This window comes from Ursus maritimus, unplaced genomic scaffold (genome assembly GCF_017311325.1).
Source record: "Ursus maritimus isolate PB19 unplaced genomic scaffold, ASM1731132v1 scaffold_31, whole genome shotgun sequence".
NCBI classification, from domain to species: domain Eukaryota; kingdom Metazoa; phylum Chordata; class Mammalia; order Carnivora; family Ursidae; genus Ursus; species Ursus maritimus.
The window spans coordinates 10,486,168-10,507,312 of record NW_024425675.1 but is presented as its reverse complement, the minus strand read 5'-3'; the positions used below and the strand labels follow the sequence as shown (position 1 = coordinate 10,507,312).

The 21,145-nt window shown below is 46.3% G+C and overlaps 2 protein-coding genes and 1 pseudogene across 9 annotated transcripts in view; 1 reads left to right on the top strand and 2 right to left on the bottom strand.

Annotated features, from left to right (window-relative positions):
• PDSS1 (decaprenyl diphosphate synthase subunit 1) overlaps positions 1 to 19,376 on the bottom strand; it is a 44,385-nt gene extending 25,009 nt beyond the window's left edge. For 4 of the 5 annotated variants that reach the window (XR_005838911.1, XM_040645314.1, XM_040645315.1 and 1 more), the window contains exons 1-4: positions 19,235 to 19,376; positions 13,189 to 13,253; positions 12,653 to 12,773; positions 9,702 to 9,832 (exon numbers count right to left, since the gene is read on the bottom strand). Coding sequence is in view for 3 of the 5 variants with exons in the window: in XM_040645314.1 (XP_040501248.1) it covers positions 9,702 to 9,832; positions 12,653 to 12,773; positions 13,189 to 13,253; positions 19,235 to 19,363 (446 nt within the window). In the remaining 2 variants the exon portion in view is untranslated. Of the gene's footprint in view, positions 1 to 9,701; positions 9,833 to 12,652; positions 12,774 to 13,188; positions 13,254 to 19,234 lie in introns of those variants that run through there. The other variant, XM_040645317.1, reaches the window with a different exon arrangement.
• LOC103680149 lies at positions 3,945 to 5,639 on the bottom strand (annotated as a pseudogene).
• Positions 19,377 to 19,510: 134 nt separating the features above from the next.
• The window catches only part of LOC103680143 (protein adenylyltransferase SelO), a 34,282-nt gene continuing 32,647 nt past the window's right edge, over positions 19,511 to 21,145 (top strand). For all 4 annotated transcript variants that reach the window (XR_573061.2, XM_008709678.2, XM_008709676.2 and 1 more), the window contains exon 1: positions 19,511 to 20,035. Coding sequence is in view for 3 of the 4 variants with exons in the window: in XM_008709678.2 (XP_008707900.1) it covers positions 19,789 to 20,035 (247 nt within the window). In the remaining variant the exon portion in view is untranslated. The remainder of the gene's footprint in view (positions 20,036 to 21,145) is intronic.

The window sequence follows — 21,145 nt, the reverse complement described above, 5'->3', positions numbered from 1 at the left end:
GCAGGGCTTTGGCCTGCGGCCACAGGGCTCTGACCTTTAAGACCGGCATCTTCACCACCTCTCTGCTCCACCTTCACAGCTTCACGCTGCCTGCTCTCCTGCGTGCGTCAACCTCCCTCTACCCCGCTCTTACAGGCAGACATGGGGCTGCATTTAAGGCTCACCGGATCATCCAGGGTCATGTCCCCATGTAAGATCCTTAACTGACATCATTTCTGCAAAGACCCTTTTCTGCTGTATACCGTAACACAGGCTCCAAGGATGGGGATGTGAATGCCTTGGGTGGGGCCATTCTTCAGCCTCACGATTTCTTACCTTCACTAGCCTCTTGCTGGGGGCTCAAATGTTTCCTTGTCAGTGATCTGATTCTTGAAATACCTGCTTTTACTGCACCGAAGATCTCCTCTGTCCTCATTATTGATACTACATTGAAGTGTCTCCCCTTCCACAGCGGCGGAGTGGGACCAAAGGCGTTCCTGACCATCTCTCACTCTCTAGTTCTCCTTTGGCCTCATGTTTCTATTTCCTGGCCTCTGTCTTTGGCCTCTGCAATCTCGTTCCCCTTTCCTGTATTCCTTACGGGCATGTCGAGGATGGACTGGCATGAACACCAAAGGTGCCTTCCATCTAAGGAACAGCAGAGTGCAGGGGGGATGCCTGTGAGCTCAAACTTGCTTAGCAGGTCACTATCCTTGGTCACTGGCTATTCACCTTCCAAAACCCAAACACGGACTCCGGGCTCAGAGCAGCGTCTGTTTCTCTTGGTTGAGAATGGTGGTTTCAAGCCTGATCACCAGCCAGAATTCAGGGGCAGTTCTAACATTAAGAGAGAAGAACTGACATCCAAGAGCAGCAGCTCCTGGTATTTCACATTTAGCTCTGGATGGCACAGATGCCCACAAAGCCGCATCACACATGACGCGGGTTCATGCTACTATTTATTTTTTTGCCACTGAAGACGCACTGCAGAAGTTTCGGGATCTGCGGACGTGCAGAGAGCAGCCTGCCACAATGATGTCTTAGACCTGCGGCTTACCCAGGCTGGTTTTGCACACAGCTTTCTCCATAGGAACGGGGCACTACAGAAGAACACAGCACTGGGTTGTTTGTTTTTTTTCCCCAAATTGGCCGCAGCGAATGAAAGTGTGGTTGATTCCTCCGGTGATGACATCACCCTGGCGTGCTGGGTGCACGTAGCACGTTTATAAGCCTACAGGCCTCTTGCTCTCACTGCTGTCCTTATGCTTGAGCTGGACCTCACCAATGCAAGCAGCGGCCACCTGGTTATCAAAGTCCCCTCTGCCTCAGTTGCTGTCCTTTATTACAGACTCTACTTCAAGATCCCTTTTTAAAAAAATGTTCTGTTGCTTTTTATTAATTCCTGTTAATGGTCCATTTTATAACAACATATTCAACACTCCTGAGCACCTTTTGCACTTCTGCGTTCATATATTTATCTTTTTAAAGGAGTATTTGTAAATGTCATAAATTCCCTACCGTATATAATTGAAAGCTGCCTAGAGGATGGACAGTTCGGCCACAAACTTTTGAACAGCTGGTATTTTTTTTTCAGCCGAGAAAACATTTTTTTGTAAAGACTAAATCAAACCCCAGTTCAGAATCCGAACAACGAGCAAGTACGACTACAAACTTTCCACAAGACGTCTCCCTATGACAACTTGCGGTTACCTTCATAAGCCAACAAACGCCTACACACACTAATCAGTATCTTTAAAACGCTTATTAAAAATGAAAGTGAACTAAATGATGCCGAGAACTAACCCTGGTCTGCCTGGGGGCCCGCAGGCTCCTGCCTTAGAGCCAGCTACAAGACTCGGGCCCGGTGCTTTGCGTCCCTCAATAAATTCCTCCTGAGCACCTGTCCATGTGTGTCACAGTCAAGAAGAGGTTCTTGGCCTCGTGGCATTTAGTTTCCTAGCTGATGCAGAGAAATTACAGGCAATTACAACCGGGGTTTTTCATGCTGACGAGTAGCAGGGTGGCCAGCCCAACTCCCCTCTCTGCCCCAACCCCAGCCCTTCCAGACCATTCACCATCACTAGCTGAGAAACCACTTAAGCCAACCTGCCACGGGATAACACGTGTGGGAGATAACACAGGAGGAAGAGAACGGCAGTTCGTGGCCCTACTAAACTGTAAGATCCTCTCTCAAGCTGAGTCTATTCGATACCTTGGAGGCTCCCAACTGTGTCGAGCTGTCCCTTAATATGTGTACGGCCACAGAGGGCAGGCACCGCCATTCCAAAAACAAAAGCACATTCAGACGTGCACCTCTGATTACCCGAATGGATGATATTCAAGTATAATTTCTTTTTAAACACAACTCATTATGAAAAATTATTTCTAAGATCCAATAATCATATTCTTGAAACAATGCCTAAACATTTAATGTTTTTATTTGGAAATCAATAAATAATATAAAAATTTAGACAATCAAGACATCTGCAATGTAAAGGCACCGGAATGAGACTATTTCCAGATCTGAATGTTTTATAAATAGCATAATCACTGCATAATATACCCTGAATATACAGTGTTTATAATCTCATTTTTACTAACAACTCTCCTCAGAAAGGTTCCAGGATCATGTCCCCATTTCAAGTTCTAGTTGATTCTAGTTGATTCTAGTTGGTTCTAGTTGCTTATAAAGCCCAAATTAATAAAGCTTTACTGCACTTCTGAGGACGGGTCTCTGGCTACGGTGCTAATCCATGTAGCCAGGTTTCCTACTTTCATATGCGTATGTGGATAAGTCACGTGCATGTGTGGTTTTCTTTTAAAGTTTAATACAATGTGCTGTTAGTGACTGGCACACAGATTTGCTGTGCAAAATTATAGCCCTCAGTTCTACTCTAAACTTACAGTCCGGTTGATTTTATTGTCCTTACCCGAGTACATACAACTGTCATACATGGGAGAAAAAAACTGGGACCTTAAAGTGCTTATTTTCACTACTTTGCTTAGATTCCGATTTAAATATAAATGGAGATATGAACGTACGCAGTTTGAGAACTATTTTAGAATTCTCTTCTGACCCCATCTTTCTAGAAGGAAAATGATGCCTCATTTCTGGACATATCAGCAAGAAGAGATAACATTCCCAGCTAGTTTAAAAACAATCCTTCTGTTTACTGAATTTCTGGATTAGTCTGTGAATTCACCAATTTCTAAACCCAGCTTTAAGCAAAGGTCTGAAACCTAGGTAACTACCAGGGCCTATGCAATGCAGCCCAAGAAGGCACTTCAAAGTGTCTCAGGATGGTTTTCCAATTTAGGGAAAACAACAGATTGTACTAAATCCTGAAATTATGTGTGGAAAAGGGCCTGGTATGCAGGTGAGACCCCTAGGACAATTCCACATTTTCCTACAGGGCCTTAAAATAGTTTTGTCTTATGGGTAAATGATGGCTTTCTCAAAGACTTCTCAAATGACACCATTACCACCTATCTCTTACTAGACCAAAGAGTTGGAGAATTAGAAGTGCATTTATACTTACATAGCACTAAATACAACTAACAATTTCTTTTTTTATCTGGAAAAAGAATTTTAAGAGGCTCTAAAAGAGCAGAGAAACTAAGGATTGGAAAGTTTTAAAGTATCTAAAATTTAAATATTAAATCTTTTATACAAACTCTCCTTACATGAAATAACATACATTTAAATGTCCTACTTCTATATTTTAAAATCAGATACTTCTCTAAAATGTAAGAAAGTGGAAATTATTTAAAATACAAGAGGTTGGGATGCCTGGGTGACCCAGTCAGTTAAGGACCTGCCTTCGGCTCAGGTCATGATCCCAGGGGTCCTTGGATTGAGTCCCGCATGTGGCTCCTTGCTCAGCGGGGAGCCTGCTTGAGATTCTCTCTCTCCCCCTCTCAAAAAAAGGAGAAAACTAGATTCCACCATTCTTTTGACTTTTGTTTTGTGTTTTTTATTTTGTTTTGACTTCTTGGCTGCCATAAATGATGCTATTAGAAGTTGACGGCTGGGAACAGTCCTCACTTTCTTGGGGTTAGGAGGCTTGTGTGATTTTATCACCATTCCCTCAGCACAGGATTCTCTGGAATCATTCACTGTAGGTTTTTGTTTGTTTGTGGGATTTTCTACAATCAGAGACATCAAAGCCCTCTTCTCCTTGTGTTGAGTTTTCGAGTTGGCTTTTGTAGGCGTTTTCCCTTCATCTTTCCTTTATCGTCAGGAAGCCAGCTCTCACGAAGGGCCCAACATGTCTGCAATGAGGTGGAAGGGGACGATTCATCTCCCTGCATGAAGTACAGCTCTAACAGTCAGCTGAGGAAACTTCAGGATCTTCAAATGCCTGTTTCACTCTCCCCCGCCTGATGCAGCGCCTCAGTATTCGTCCTCATCTGCATCGGACAGTGCTTGAGGCTGCAATCTTCTGCACAGAGAGACTCAACCTCAAAGTCTACACCAGCTTGACCTGAAACTGAATCCTGATCCAACCGATCACCTCACTCTTCACTTACACCAGCCTCCAGATCTGGGTTAGACAGAGTCCCCGTTGATTCACTGCTGCTGCTTCTTTCACAAGGGACTTCCCTTGTGACACACAGAGCAAGGTTACATCAATGGAAAGGGAAATCTATCAGATCTATGAGCTCTGTCGTTCACCAGGTCATTCATCCGAATGTTCTTCTGCCTCACTAACTGCTCTCCTTCTGGAAGAGGAAGAGGTCCATGGTGGAGACGCCAATCTGAAGGCACAGGGTTCTCTTCCTGTAGCTCCTGTGTGGGTCCTTTTGATCTCTCCCACCTTCCAGGTGACACCTCTTCTCACTCACGCAGGTGCCTGAGTCGGACAGGTCATGCCGACTGACCACTGCCAAGTGTCTGTAGAACGCTCTATTTTCCTGTGCTCTTTCACAGAGCAGCTCGGTGCTCTAAAAAGTCCCCTCAAGATCCCTGGGGCCACACGCTGTGCCGATGCTTCTCATCACGTAGTCATGTAGTCAGACTGGCCGAGAGGAAAGAGAACTTCTGTCCCAGTAAGATCAGTATCGTGGCGCGTGTATCTCTAGTGCGGCCCTTAACCTTGGATCTGCGGATGCCCAAGGAGTCCTCATTCATAGCTTCAGTGTCTCTTTGTGTGTCGACAGACTTTAACCACGTTAAAAGCAATGGCTTCGGTCTCACCAGGGTCTGCGGTGCTTACAGGACCGGCAGTAGACACAGACGTGTCAGTGCCGCACGCCTGCCCGGCTCAGGGTAGCACAGTGCTCTACGTGGGTGACCACAGGTATCCAGGTCTAGTCGCCCGTGAATACGGCTGCTCCTCACCAACTGGGGGTTTTCTGCGTCCCCAGTAGGGGGAGCAGGGACCCTCAAGGCTCCCCAGTTCCCTCTACTGGACACGCGGGAAATGCGACGGCCTGGACCTTGGCGACCATTCCACTGGCAGGGCCCAGGCCACCGGGATGCTAGAACGCACCAGGTCCAGAGGAGGCTCCCGGCAGTGAGAGAGGCAGGACCTCAGAGGGGGTAAGGCTGCCCCTCGGGCTCGGGTTCTCGCTCCACTCTCTTCCAGGTGCTGGGGCCACAGGAGCCCAGCGGACCGAGGGAAGCCTGATGCGTGGCCCCTGCTGCCCTCCAGATCCATTCCAGTACGGATACCGAGGTTAAAAGCAAAAACGTTTCTTTTGGCACCAACTCTCCCGCCTATCCCATAAATTGCTATGGTAGTGGCTGGCTCGGTGATTCAGAACACAAAGAAATCAGGAATGGTTCCAGAATCGTGAATGGCCTAATCTTAGGAATCATTTAAGTGAGATGGTGCTGTAATGACTGTTTTGTTACAGTTTTCCCAGGGTAGACTTTTGTCATTTCCTTTGTCTGTATTAGTATCATAAAAGTCACCTCCTCGGCACGTAGGATTTTCATCACACTTGGACCCTTGATATCGTCACTAATGTGAAAATGGCAACTTATAATCTGTGCCATCTGATCAAATGTCTGGCTCCATAAACTGGCCCAGTGGGATTCAGTGCCCCTTGGTCATTTGCACAATCAAGACCAATATACCGTGAGCAATCCTGTTACCCCAGTCACTGGCTGCGATACCCACTTCCAGAGCTGGAAGGCTTCCACACAGGGACGGATGGGGCCAAGAGCAAGGACAAGAAGAGGTCCCCTCGATGTGGTTGCTGAAAGGGGGTTGGGCTTGTTGGAGAAAGATGAGACACTACGGCTGTGCTGCGTTCAGTGAGGACAGCAATTTTATGGACCTCTATTGACTCGAAAGCTCGTTTGTGATCTAGATTGATAAAGTAAGTCTGACTTACAGTCAGTTTGCTGAACTCTGGTGCACGCTGAGTTCTCTGGGAAGCAGACTCTGAAGTTTAAAGTACAGGATGTCTGTCTCAGGAGTGCCCTTGGGATCAAAGGCTGTGGGAGGGAGAGAAGGAAACAGGACTGGGGTAGAGGGAGAAGTGTCTGTGATGTAGGCCCAGCCACAGTGTGCGCTGGAGCAGAAAGGCCCTTCATCTCTCAGTCTCTGTGTGTGGGCCGGCTCTGGTGAAAGGATGTGCGGCAGCAGATGCAGTCCTTGAGGCTGAGAACTGAAGGTTCTCTGCCAACGAGACGGGGTCCAGCACTGAGTCCTTCACTGCAGGCGGACCTAGGTGGCGCATTTCAGAACCACTACAGCTGTTTTCAGACCTTTCAAATCCAAGTCTTTTTATTTGTGTGTTCTTACTTTACCTGCCCAGGTACTGTGTTATCAGGATACAGACAGGAAATATACAGATTGAGTCTTAAGCTCTTCGGGGCCATATTACCTTTGGGAGAATATATTATGAGCCTCTGATATCCTTCCCCAGAAAAATGCAAATACACAAAAAATTCTGCATACAATTCTAAGGGACTCACAGACCCCCGTAACGATCATGGACCTCAGGTTAAGAAGTCCTAGTAAAGTGATCTCGCAAGGAATATTTAATGGACCACTGAAAAGCTTGTAACAGAAAAAGGAAAATCAATAAAAGGTAGTTTCTCCCCTGGCTATTTCTTAGGTATCTGTTCTATTCAGTTTTCCAAAATCCCCTCTAGGATTATTATATACCTATGTAATAGACATTTCACACACGAGAAGATCCATTTTGATGAGCCTCACAGAAGCCATTAAACTCTGATTGTCAGAGGATAAAGCAGGGATCTCTCAATCTGCCATCACCAGCGAGCGAGCAAGCAGGTGCAGTACTAGAATGGGTTCTGGTGCCCCCGGGGGGCTGGGGGATGCCTCCGGTGGCACTGGCTAAAACCAGGGGCTCTGTGAGGTCCAGCCCCGAATCTATAGCTCCCTCTTATCCATACTGTTCTAAGTCTTCCTCAGCAAGCAAAACTGGAAATGGCCCAGGTCCCTTCTTGCTTTAAGGGGCATGGAATTAACAGCTAGTTTTAGCCAATTAAGAGCCTGATTCAAAAGGGCTCTTAGGAAGCAAGTATTCTGAAGCTGCTGGGGCCCGGAGAACGATACTGTGGGACACCACTCTACTCAAATGCACGCCACCGTCGCAACTCTGCCCCTGCACTGTGCCTTTGGTGAGCCCCGCTCCCATCACTTACAGGACAATGAGGCTGCAGCTAAAACACCCCGGAGAGGGCAGTGTGCAACGCACTTTTCATTCTATTCAAGTAAATTCTACCCCCAACATGGGGCTCGAACTCACAACCCCAAAATCAAGAGTCACAGGCTCTCCTGACGGAGCCAGGCAGGCACCCTTGAACTTACTTTTTTTTAAAGATTTATTTATTTATTTATTTGAGAGAGGGGGAGAGTGAGCAGGGAGAAGGGCAGAGGGAGAGGGAGAGAGAGAATCTGAAGCAGACTCCCCACTGAGCGCAGAGCCCAACGCCGGGCTCAATCCTGTGACCTGAGATCACGACCTGAGCCGAAATCAAGAGTCAGACACTCAAATGACTGAGCCACCCAGGTGCCCCCGGAACTTTCTAAACTAGCAATGCCTTTGTTGTGTTACATTCTCCCATGTTTTCTGCAACCAAGTTTATACAGTTTCAGCAAAACAAACTGAAAAAACTTGCAACCATGGGGATAACAGTGGAGAGGACTTAAAACGATGCAGGATATCTTCCTTGCCATGTCACCTCTGAGGGTAACAAACCGTATGACACGTTAATCTGAGACACACACTCTCTCTAGACCAGCGGTTCTCAACCAGGGATGATTCTGCACCTCAGGGGACATCTGGCAATGACTGGAAACATCTTGGTTGTCACTGACTTGGCAGGGGCTGGGACGGTGCTACTAGCATCTAATGGGCAGAGGCCAGAGACGCTGCAGAACATCCATGGTACAAGGACAGCCCCCTCACAAAGAACTGTCTGGCCCAAAATGTCAAGGCCGAGAACCCTGCCCTAGATCGTGTGAGACGTATTTCAAATATGGTTCATTTCTGCTGTTCTGCCTCCTAGGTGAAGTAGACGTGGTCCCGAGGATGGTCCCTGGCCAGAGATTTCACCGCCCGTTCCAATCGCACTGTGAGCACTTGGTGAGTCTTGGGGGGTGGCTTTGGGGGGAGGCACCCCAAGGTGGTGGGAAGTGCTGGAGCTGGCGGCACAGCAGCGGGGAACAAAAGGCTGAGGAGAGCAGCTGCTAAGAGGCGACATCTGACACTCCCTGAGGCATTCCTTCAAGTGCGCGCCACGCAGAAGAGGGAACGTAATACAAATGTTCCACGCCAGGGCAGCGTATGAGTACGTTCTGGTGTACTGGAATTTCCATCAGCGGATCACACCACGTAAAAATAACAACTATGAAGACAGTCTAGCAACGAGGTCAAGGGTGAAAACAGGGGTGAGCAGAGAAAGCAGAACACAGAATCACTGAGACATACAGAATGACTCCGTACAAGAATAGCGGGGAAGAGGGAGTGGTAGAGATAGCTGCATAAGGGAAGGGGTCAAGCCTATTTTAAGATTTCCTGTAATACGGTTGTTTTAAAATTATATATATTCAAAACACAGAAGTTGAGGACCAATAGTCAAAATGCCTTCTTTGACACAGATTTTTCTTTGGCAAATTTCCGCAGGTCACAGGAAGGCAGACCGTCAGGGCGTGTGGTGCCCAGACTCACGGCGCAGGCGTGTAGCTCAGGACTTTATAAAGATGAACCTTTGGACTAACGGCCCCGTGTATATAAAGGTTACATGTACACACCCAGCTCTTCTTTACTTCTGAGTGAGAAAACTAACTTTGGCTTTTAAAATTCTTTTTTTTTTTTAAAAGATTTTATTTATTAATTTGACAGAGACAGCCAGCGAGAGAGGGAACACAAGCAGGGGCAGTGGGAGAGGAAGAAGCAGGCTCCCAGCGGAGGAGCCTGATGTGGGGCTTGATCCCAGAACGCTGGGATCCCGCCCTGAACCGAAGGCAGACGCTTAATGACTGCACCACCCAGGCGCCCCTAAAATTCTTTTCAAAATGGTTACTTGCAGCTGAAGTTGTTCTTCTATGACATGAAAAAGCGTGGAAAGGGAAGATGCCCAGACCAGGTGACTCTGGGGACTCAAAGCCAGAAACTACTCACCACAAAGTGAATTCTAAGATAAACACTACCTCTTCATCTGGGAACTAAATGGCAAGCTTGGGAAGGAAGATTTGCCAAATATCAGAACGACAGAGGCGTGAAAGTAAATAACTCACCGGGAATTATTATGATGAATATTACACGCCCGGGCCATTAGCACCACAATAATTGGTCGAAAGGCTTTTCCTTTTCCATCAAAGTAGTATTCAGACATTTCCTTAAGTTCGGCTGTAGATATGAGTAGTTCCTGAAATAAAGTTTCTCTGTGTCAATATGGCATCATGACAGCACAAAGGGCAACAGGATTTCTTTTACAAAACTTTGACTTGATTTCAGTGTACTCGCTTGAACTCAATATACTCATTTCACTTGAGAAATTCAACACTCAATTGGAAAAGGTTCCAGCGTTGTAAGGCCGCAAACCTGGCCGGCTGCCCTGCAGCTGGGCCACAGGCAATGCCGGGCCCGCCTTAGTGGCCAAAGGCCTGGCACGAGCAGGGCTGCCTGCCCCCGAAGACTCCAAAGGACTCCAGGGAGGAGGAGAAAGCACTAGGCAGCACAGGGACCACAAAGGAACAGGGGCTGGTAAGGAGAGGACAAAGATGGGGAGCGTGGGAGCCAATGAAGCAGCAGTTAAGGGGGGGTGTCTGGGGTATGGAGGCAAAGCTGTGTATCAAGGACAGGAAGAGAAGATGGCGGCCGGGAAGAAGCAGGGATCAGTTAAGCCTGGCTCAGCCAGACGTGTCAAAATTTCACAGAGGAAGTGAAGACATGGTTTGCCTGACTGTGAGGAACTTACAACTGAGTTGGGGAGATAAATTTTTTAAGAATATAAAATGTTCATAGTGGTAACTTGAGCAATGACATAATTAAACTAAATGCAATAAATTTTTTTTAAGATTATTTATTTATTTATTTATTTGAGAGAGAAAGAGTGAGAGAGATAGCACAAGCAGAGGGAGAGGGACTAGCATTCTCCCCGCCGAGCAGGGAGCCCGACTTGGGACTCGATCCCAGGACTCAGGGATCATGACCTGAGCTGAAGGCAGATGCTTAACCGACTGAGCCACCCAGGTATCCCTAAATGCCATAAATTAAATTAAATGCAGTAAAAGTTCAGAGAAGGGAGAAATTGGTATGGGCTAGAAAACCAAATATTTAATGAAGGATAGAAGCTTTGACCTGGAATTAAAGAATAAGTAGGACTGATTCATGAAGAGGAGGGAGAGCCTTCTAGGTGATGGACTTGTGTTTGTTGTATCTGCCTTTCAAGGACTTGCTAGAATGAATCACAGCTTATGTCTCAAAGCAATGGGAGCTAAGAACGGCCCCAGGAGCCTTGGCCAGGCTCAGGTGAACATGGTACAGCGGGCCAGTCTTTAACTCACCAAAATACTGACTTCAGTGACAAGCACAGCAATAAATACAGAGGTTACAAAGAAAAATAAGACAGTCCCTGCCTTCAAGGAGCTCGGTCTGGATGGGGAGAACACAGTAACTGCAGTACGCAGTGTGACGGGTGCTGGCTCTGAGGTAAGAGCGGCTCCTCCAGGAGCACAAAGGGGGCACTGCCGGCTCAGGAGTAGGCAGGAGAGCAACATGACAGGGCCACAGAGAGGGGCATGGCCTGACCTAGACTGGGGGATGAAGGCAAGAGACAGGCGAGGAAGATGTGGAAGGAGGAGAGGAACAATTTCAGGATCCTGCCCGGGTTCCTGGGTGGTACCTTCAATGAGTAGGAAAACCAAGAAGAAACGATTATGAGGGGAAAGTAGTTTCAGATATGTTATGTTGAGACAGTCACGGACACTCCATGGAACTGCCCAGCGACAGTTAGATGCATGGTTTTAAGAGAGAAAATTCAATCTGGAACAGACCTATTATTTGGGAGTCATAAGTATGGAAGTGGGTAAACTGAGGACACAGAGAGAAGAGGGAACAGACAGAACCCAAAGGAATGCCAAAATCAAAGGGGGTGGGGAGAGGACAGAGAGGAGTCCAGGAAGCAGACTGAAGGATGGTCTAAGACTTAGGAGAACGAGAAAGGTGCAGAAACCAAGGGAAGTGTTCCACGCAGTGGGGAGTGGTTAACAGTGTCCAGTGTTCAACAATGTCAAGGAAGAGAAAACCGGAAGTGTCTGATGGATTCAGCGGAAAAAGCTATGGAAGCGAAGGGCTGGCAAAGCCAGGTTCAGAGAGACGCTGGGAAGGAAGACACAGTGTGATGGTGGAGGAAACATGAAGGGACGAAAGAAAGAGGCAGAGAATACTGGAAGGGAAGGGGGAACGCGGGGTCAAGGGACAGTCCTTGAAAGGATGAAGGTGAACAAACTGGAGCGCTGACAATGGATGTGAGAGGCATGAGGAGGGAAACCTTGCAGATAAAGGTGAGCAAACAGGCAACTGTGGGAGTCGTTCCTAAGGCACCGGGGAGGCAAAGGGCCCGGGACGGCGCTGGTGGTGAAGAGACTCCTGGAAAGGAGGGAACATTTACTTCACCGAGGAGGGAGGACAGGAGGCCCGGGTGCAGACGGGCACAGGCAGGGTGACAAAGCAGGCGCCCAGGGAGCGACTCCTCAAGGCCTCGCCAAGATCACTCAGATGGGAAGTGGTGCTGTGTGAGAAGAGGAGAGGGGAGTGGGGGTCTGAGGAAGAAAGTGGAGAACCGTGAAAGGGGAAGGAAGCTGACAAGGGGCACGTGAACACTTCTGGGCAGCATTTGAGAAGCCACCAAAAGTTCTGGGGGAAAATGTGGTTAATGGAGAAAGCCCCGTTTGGGGCGGCCTGGCACGGTCTTCAGCACTTGACTATGCCCGGAGCAGGGGAAGGGATAGGAGAGGGTAAGGAGGTGCTGCCTGTCCATGTTTTCAGTTCCCCAACTCCGCAATAACCTCGCTCTGGGTGGTGATGGGCACTGCGTCCCTACACCGCCACCCACCTCCTTGGTGCTCTGTAAACACGGGACACTGGACACTCGTGAATCAAGGTTTCAAGTGAAAACCCGCACTGTCTGTTCACAACTCTCAGAAACCGACATTACTTCCCAGCACGTTCAAAATGATCTTACCTTCCTAATGTCCTCATACAGACCGTTCAAGTCTCTCCAACCGAGTTTGAAAGGATCGGTGTATTTCTCCCCACTCCGTGTCTTGCTACAGCAGCACGCTGCTGACGTCGTGTGATGGAACCTGGGACAAGCAAAGATGCAATGGTAAGTGTGTTTCATTAAGTGAGATAATTTCGTTTTTAAGTAAGAATTATATACACATCTGCTTGCTGGAAATTGAGCACGAATCCAAAATGGCCATTATAATCTAGAAAAACGCACAGAATTCTGTTCTTGCTCAACAATACAGCAATAGTTTATTTTTATACCCAGGACCTTGAGAACCCACAAAATCAAAGACTAAACTAGTTTATTGTGTTCTGAGTTTAAATTTTATTACACTCTCATTTTTTGAAAAGGCAGAGATCATGCAGAGCGAATACTGTGGCACTTGGTTAATCAAAATATTCAATTTGTTGGACTAGCCCACCACAACAGAAATTTACTGGCAATATGGCTAATAATTTTAGCAGTTGTAACACAGATCATAAACTTACCGTGACATACTATACCTATTTGGAAAAGCAGATGTTAAACTCTTCACAAGATTAAAATAGGACATCTATAAAATAAAAGTATTAAGAAACTTGTAAGAATATTCATGAAAAATATGTTTATAATACCTACTAAAAACATTCATAATCCACAGAATTCATAAAATAATTATTCACATGTAGTAAGAGTTCATAAAAAATTCATAATATATATCTTTATCTTTTAGTTGTCCCTTTGTAGGTAGACTGCAAACTTCAAAAGATGATAATAAAAAAATTTCATTATTACAAAAGCAATATTTGTCATTACAGAAAATATAAGGAAAAAAACCACATCTATAATCTATCCCTTTCTCCAAACGCTAGTTTCCATATTCCTATCTAGCTTTCCAGACCCGAAAAGGTAGTTTTAAAACAATTTCCTTCCATTTAACTAAGATTGGTCAGAGAATAGTAAAGATTAGAGTTATTTACACTCTTTTACATTCTTAAACTAGTTGACAACAAAGAGTACTGAAGCTCCCCCAAGCATCAGACCAGAGAGTGCAAAGGAAAAAGACTTCAATGTTGAAGAATGAATTTGCATTTATACATGAACACTACCTATTTTAAGTTATCGTTCCCAAACATACTTGGAAATGCTACTTCTTGATCAGTAACATTCAACAAGAAGCAAGCTCAGGGGCACGTTTTGAGAATAGCAGAGATCAAGAACAGATTCTGAGGTGGTGGAGACATACGTTAGTTCCAGTGATTACTGAGCACCACTACGGGCCAGGAAATGGGACAGGCACTACAGCCCAAAGATGCAGACTGCCAATCTTACAGAATGCAGGGACACAGTCATTTCAAAAATTACTAATTTATGGGGGTGCCTGGCTGGCTCAGTCAGTGGAGCATGAGACTCTTGATCTTGGGGCGGGGGGGGAGGTCATGAGTTCGAGCCTGACATTGGGCGTAGAGGTTACTTAAAAAAATTTTTACTGATTCACTAATTTAATGTGGTAAGGGCTTTGTATGTGAAGAAAGTATTTTGACAAAAAGGATGAATTTAGCACAAGAAAAATAGAATGAATCCACTCTATCTGCAATAAAGTCTTACAATGTGCTTTTACAGTATTTGACCCTCACAAACTACCTGTTTTTATACAGCTGGGGAACTTGAAATTCAGAAAAGTCAATTCTGAAAAACTGAGATACAGATAAATTGACAATATATCAAAAGAAAAAAGTTGGTGGCTCAGTCGGTTGAGCCTCCAACTCTTGTTTATAGCTCAGGGCATGATCTCAGGATCGTGGGATAAAGCCCTGGACTGGGCTCCATGCTCAGTCTGCTTGGGATTCTTTCTCTCCCTCTATCCCTCCCCTTGCTCAGGCACGCACAGGCACTCTAAGTAAATAAATAAATCTTTAAAAAATAAAACAAAAGAGCATCTACAAAACCATACATATTACGTGATCCCACTAAAAATTTATATATTCACGCATGCACAAATAAAATACAAAGAGAATAGGATTTAAAAGCATAATAAATTAGGGTATTAAAATGGTTATTTTTGAATAAATAGGATTGTGGGAGTTTTTCGTTTTATTCCTTTTTTGGTTTCTATTTTCTGATTTTTCTCTAGTGAACACATATTGCTTTAGACATATTAAAACGACAGTAAAGGTTGACTTTGCCAGGCAGGCAGTGGCCACGGAAGACTGGCTGAGTTCTAGTCTTTCCACCATAGCGTTATATATTCATTAAACCAGTAAGAACATTAATAATGTCCCAAGAAAGCCAGGCGATAATCCTCTCTTTTGATTTTCCCATTATATGACATTTAACCCACTTCTCTCAGCTTCTTTCATTAGTTCAAATGAATTCAGTAATTCACTGTAATACTTAGTTTGAGACCTAACCTCTAACTTGGGGTGAAGAGTTAAAATTACACAGCTAGGGTAGTTCTACCCAGCAACTGAACTACTATGCATTTATCCAAAGGATACAAACATAGTGATCTGAATCAGGGGCACCTGCACCACAATGTTAACAGCAGCAAGTCCACAATAGCCAAACTATGGAAAGAGCCCAGATGTCCACTGACAGATGAATGGGTAAAGATGTGCCCGGAGGTCATCGACAGATGAATGGATACTTAAATAGAACACACACACACACACACACACACACACACACACAGGAGTATTACTCAGCCATCAAAAAGAATGAAATCTTGCCATTTGCATCAATGTGGATGAACTAGAATGTATTATGTTAAGTGAAATAAGTCAGTCAGAGCAAGACAAATACCATGTGATTTCACTCATATGTGGATTTAAGAAACAAAACAGATGAACACAGGGGAAGGAAAAGAAAAATAAAATAAAAACAGAGAGGGAGGCAAACCATAAGTGACCCTTAAATATAGGAAACAAACTGAGGGTTACTGGAGGGGAGGCAGGTGGGGGGATAGGGTAACTGGGTGAAGGGCACTTGACATAATGAGCACTGGGTGTTATATGCAACCGATGAACCATTAAATTCTACCCCTGAAACTAAAAATACACCATATGTGAACTAAATTGAATTTAAATTAAAAAATTATACTATTGATACAGAGTGCTTTTAACGACTACGGAGTGTAACAGTGGTTAAAAGCATGGTCTTTGGAGGATGGATCTTGGTTCCAACCCAACATCTCCTGGCCGTGTTACCTTGTGACATCTTTCTGGTAATACCTACTCCTGGAGGGCGGCTGCGATGTGTAAAGCTCTTGGCTGAGCGCCGAGCATGCTGTATACATTTAACACAGTATCTACAGATCTACCGTAGCTCCAGTATTTACTATCTACTCCATCATTTTCTGCTTGAAGAGGGAGCAGTGTTCTCCAAAGTAAGGCTCGAGGCACTCAGAGCAGCAGTGAGGTCTGACGCGGAGGCTGGGACGCCAGAGCCGCACCAATTGGGAAGCTGCTACTGGCAGTCGTGACAATCGTTTTCCTATCTCAGTACTGTTCCCTTCCTTCCCGTCACATACTCTCGCCTGAAAGCCAACCTTGCCTTCCATGAATTTACTTAAAAAAAAAAAAAAAAAAACCATGCTGAGGAAGAATCAAAAACATACCGACAAGTGATTTGGCAGTAACAGATGCACCCTGGTTTTTGTCCTATTACAAGATTTGTTAATGCTACCAACGGTGAGGCTGGGAGAATGTACCTATATCAGGAAGCAGAGCTGCATCTGAGCGTAGATGTGGCTTTTATTATTGTTGCTCTTTGTCCCCAAGGACTCTCAGGCCCTAAGAGGCTTGAACTAACCAAAGACACATGCCTGAGGCATACACCAGAAGGCTAATCTTGTATAGTGAAAACAGCAATGACACACGAATCAGCAATACATGGCATTGGCATCATCAGTGTAGTCCCACCCTGTGGTCATGAAGGCAGACACGGAAAACACTGAGTGTATTCTCTCCAGGAAAGCACTCTTTCTGTGGTTGAGAAAGTTGCTCAGTGAGGACGTCATCCAAAAAAAAAAAAAAAAAAAAAAGAGCGTCAGGACTACGTCAAAATAAAAAGCTTCCGCACAGCAAACAATCAACAAAAGACAACCTACTGAGTAGGAGAAGATCTTAACAAATCATATATAAGGGGTTAGTATCCAAAATATATAAAGAACTCATACAACACCAAAAAACCCCAGAGAATCCAATTAGAAATGGGCAGAAAACACGAACAGACATTTCTCCAAAGACATACAGATGGCCAATAGACACATGAAAAGATGCTCAATCTCATTAATCATTATGGAAATGCAAATCAAAACCACAACGAGATATCACCTCACATCTGTCAGAATGGCTAAAATCAAAACCACAAGAAACAAAATCAAAACCACAAGGAACGACAAGTGTTGAGGATGTGGAGAAAAAGGAATACTCGTGGACTGCTGGTGGGAATGCAAACTGATGTAGCCACTGTGGAAAATAGTATGGAGTTTCCTCAAAAAACTAATCAGAATTACCATATGATCCAGTAATTCCACCACTGGGTATTTACCCAGAATACGAAAACACTAATTTGAAAAGATATACATACCCTGATGCTTACTGCAGCATTATTTACAATAGCCAAAATACGGAAGTAACTCAAGTGTCCACTGACAGATGAATGGATAAATGTATACATACAATGGAATATTACTCATCCATTCAAAGAATGAAATCTTGCCATTTGTGACATGGATGGAGCTAGAGAGTATAACGCTAACAAATAAGTCAGTCAGAGAAAGACAGATACCAAATGGTTTCACTCACATGTGGAATTTGAGAAACAAATGAACATAGAAAAAAGAGACAAACCAAAAAGCAGGTAATTAACTATAGAGAACAAACTGATGGTTACCAGAGGGGAGGTCCACCGGGGATGGGTGAAACAGGTGAAGGAAATCAAGAGTACTTATGGTGATGAGCAGAGTCATGTACAGAATTGTCAAATCACTATATTGCACACCTGAAACTAATATAATACTGTGCATCAATTACACTGGAATTTATTTACTTTAAAAGATTTTATTTATTTATTAGAGAGAGAGGGTGTGCATGAGTGTGCACAAGCAGGGGGATCCACAGAGGGAGAAGCAGGCTCCCCGCTGAGCAGGGAGCCTCACTCAGGGCTGCATCCCAGGACCCTGGGATCATGATCCAAGGAAGACGCTTAACCGTCTGAGCCACCCAGGCACGCCTATACTGGAATTTAAATAAATAAATAAAAAGGAGTGTCAAAGAAGTATCCAGTGCAATCAGATGGCGGGTGCAAACATCTCTCCAAATAATGCCTTCAACTGTGATGCTACAAATATTTGAAGTCTGGTTAGGACAGTGCTGAAATGGATCCCGGCAAAGCCCTGAGACTCTCTTTGCCCATATTCTGTTTTTACTAGCTGTCTGCTGGCCCTGCTGCTGCTGCTGTTCTCTCTCCAAGTGCCTGTTCTGGATAAGTTGTGATATGTATCCACCTTGGTACAAAGTAGACATTTATAAATGCTACATATTTCATATAGGCAACTGGTGTTTGACAAATACATGGGAATACGAAGTGTCCCAAAGCCAACTGAAATAGAAGAGTCCTCAATTCAATGAGCTTTAAAAAAACCAGCCCTGTGGATGAAAGGAGAACACATCATAATTACTATATGCCTGGAGAAGTCTCTAAAAAGGACAGTGAGTCTACAGATTGTACTCAATTATTCTAAACAGTACGGGTCTACCCTATGGCACGTTGAGAGTCAATCACTACAAAGTGCAGGAAAGACTCGTGGAGCCACAGAACATGTCACTTCACAGAGGCTAACCTGGACGGAAAGGGAGAAAATGAGGTCGGGCCCAAGAGCAGCAGAGGAGAGTCAAGCAGTCATGGTTAGTGCTGAGATTCTGACTCTACTCAAGAAGTCACGTTAAATCAAAGTTTAAGGTCTCTCCACTTGTGCCATCCTCAGGCCTTTTCTCCTTCCAGTGCCCTTCCACCCCGTCCAGGTAGGGTCTTCCCGGGAAAGCAACTACCATACGACAGAAATCCGGTGCCCCCGGGGCATGAGCCTTACACTTTCCACAAACCGCCCATTCCCAACCCAACTGGATCTCTGAGCCCTCAGGGCACCTTTTTCTCTAAAATCCTAATTAAGACCTGTCCTCCTGAAGCCCTGGCTGAAATCCGAAAGGAAACAGCTGCACTCGGGTCTCCAGGGTTCACGGGCTCCATACCCCAGGAGACAACCTGACTACCTTCCCCCGAGGCCTGGCTCCTCACCGCTCCCTCCCCAAGCCCCGAGGCTCCTGGGTCCCCAGGACCGCGCTCTGCGGTCTCCCGCGGGGCGCCACCGCTCCACGTCCCCCGGCGGGGCTCGGGTCCCGGCGCCCAGCCAGCCCGGGGTCCCCCCGCAGCGCAGCTCCGCGGCTCCCGGCCCCGACGCACGTGCCGCCAGCTCCCATTCATTCCGCCGCGCCGCTGTCATTGGCGCCGTGACCTCTGCGCCCGGCCGCCGCGCGCGCCTCTGGGCCTCACCTGAGCGCCGGCGTCTGCAGCTGAGGGCGGCCCGGGCGGCCCCGCGCGGCCGGGGGAGCCGGGCCGGGGGCTCCGGGCCGCCGGCCTCCAGGAGCAGCAGCGTCGCCAGGGCCACCGGCACGAGGCCATGGTCCGAGTCCGAAAGCCGCGGCGGAGCGCTGGCTCCGCCTGTGGCCCGGCGGTCCGCCTCCCGGGACCCGGAGCCGGAAACTTGGCACAGGAAGAGCTTCCGCCGCTCCCGGGCCGCGGCTTCTCGCTCCTCCCCCGGCTGGCGCCGCCCGCGCGCTACTGGGACGGCGGCGCGGAACCTTGGGTGATACCCACGCGCCTGCCCCGAGCTCGCGGGAGCGGCCCGTTGCCCCCCTGCCTGCTCCGGTACCTTCTGTCTGGGCGAACCGTCGCTCCCGAGCCCCTGCCCGCCGCCCCGGGGAGCCAGGAGCTCCAGCGGTCACAGCAAAAATGGACCTTTGGGAGACCGGCTGTTAGCAAGAGCTGCCACGGGGCGCCAGACTTCCAGTCGCCAGCTCTTCTGTTCTGAGTATTTAGGCAGAGCTATGACTCCAAGAATCGGGTTCCCGTTCTGCTGCCTAATGCGGGGGCTCCCGTGTCCGCCGCTGTTTCTCTTGGGCGTGACCTGCCACGCCGTTGTCCGCTGCTCGTTGCCACCTGGCCTCCAAGGAAGTGCCCGCCTTTTGCATCTTTCCACTAACGTGTCGAGCCACGAGCTGGGCTACTGTGAGGCAGAAGCTAAATTAGCCTCGTCTCTCGACTTTTGGACTCTGTCCTCTGAAAACCTTATAGGTATATCGTGGCATAGTTTGGCAGTCTTGCTCATGTCTGGGTAGGAATCCCACTCGTGGGTGTACTTAGGTGTTTAGTATTTGGTAATGTTGAACATATTTGCCAGCCTAGGGGATGCTGGAATGTGTACAGGATTAGTACCTGATGTGGGTTAGAAAGACCTCTCCTTGGTTCTATAGCCCGATCTACTCTTCTCATGGTAATGAGAAAGCGTACTTACAACAGAAATCCGTGGTGTAATTAATAATTCATCATGCACACAAGGAAACAGAGCCAGGGAGAAAAAGGGTAGGTGTTAGGGATACAAAATGAAAGAAACTTCATCTGTCCTCAAAAAATTCACCGTTACGAGGAAATAGACCAGCAAGTAGTCAACTATAATTCTCTAAAATTTTCCTCTGTTCTTCTGAACCATGCTTTTTGCATTTAAAAAGTGAAAGTACCCCTAGTAGAGCTGAGCACATTATTTATTTTTTTTAAAGATTTTATTTATTTGACAGACAGCCAGCGAGAGAGGGTACACAAGCAGGGGAAGTGGGAGAGGAAGAAGCAGGCTCATAGCGGAGGAGCCTGATGTGGGGCTCGATCTCATAACGCCGGGATCACGCCCTGAGCCGAAGGCAGACGCTTAACTGCTGTGCCACCCAGGCGCCCCGAGCACATTATTTTTATGTTTATCTTCAAAGTGTCTTTTACTGAATAAAACCATAACACAAAGTTTATGAAAATAAGCCAATTTTATGATTTTTTTACAGTCTTGAAGAATATGATGTAAAAAAAAAAATGCCCTGAGCCTTACAAATAAAGGTTGTTAGTACACATCTGTGGCTTGCTACAGGTTTGTATATTAAGAAATACTCCCTCCACAGGTAAACTTCTCCATGGTAAAGTGTAGCAATAAACACTTGTATTTACAATAATCCTACAACTTAGATAGTATGTGCCGTTTTTCACAGATAGGGGAATGGATATGAGGATTTACATGTCTTGCCAAGCTCACAGTTGGCAGATACAACGCTGTCTACCAGGCCATTTTCATTGAGAGATCATTTTCCCTGATTAAAACAAAACACCTAGCTCTTAAAAAGATGTAGCATGGCAAGGCTAAGT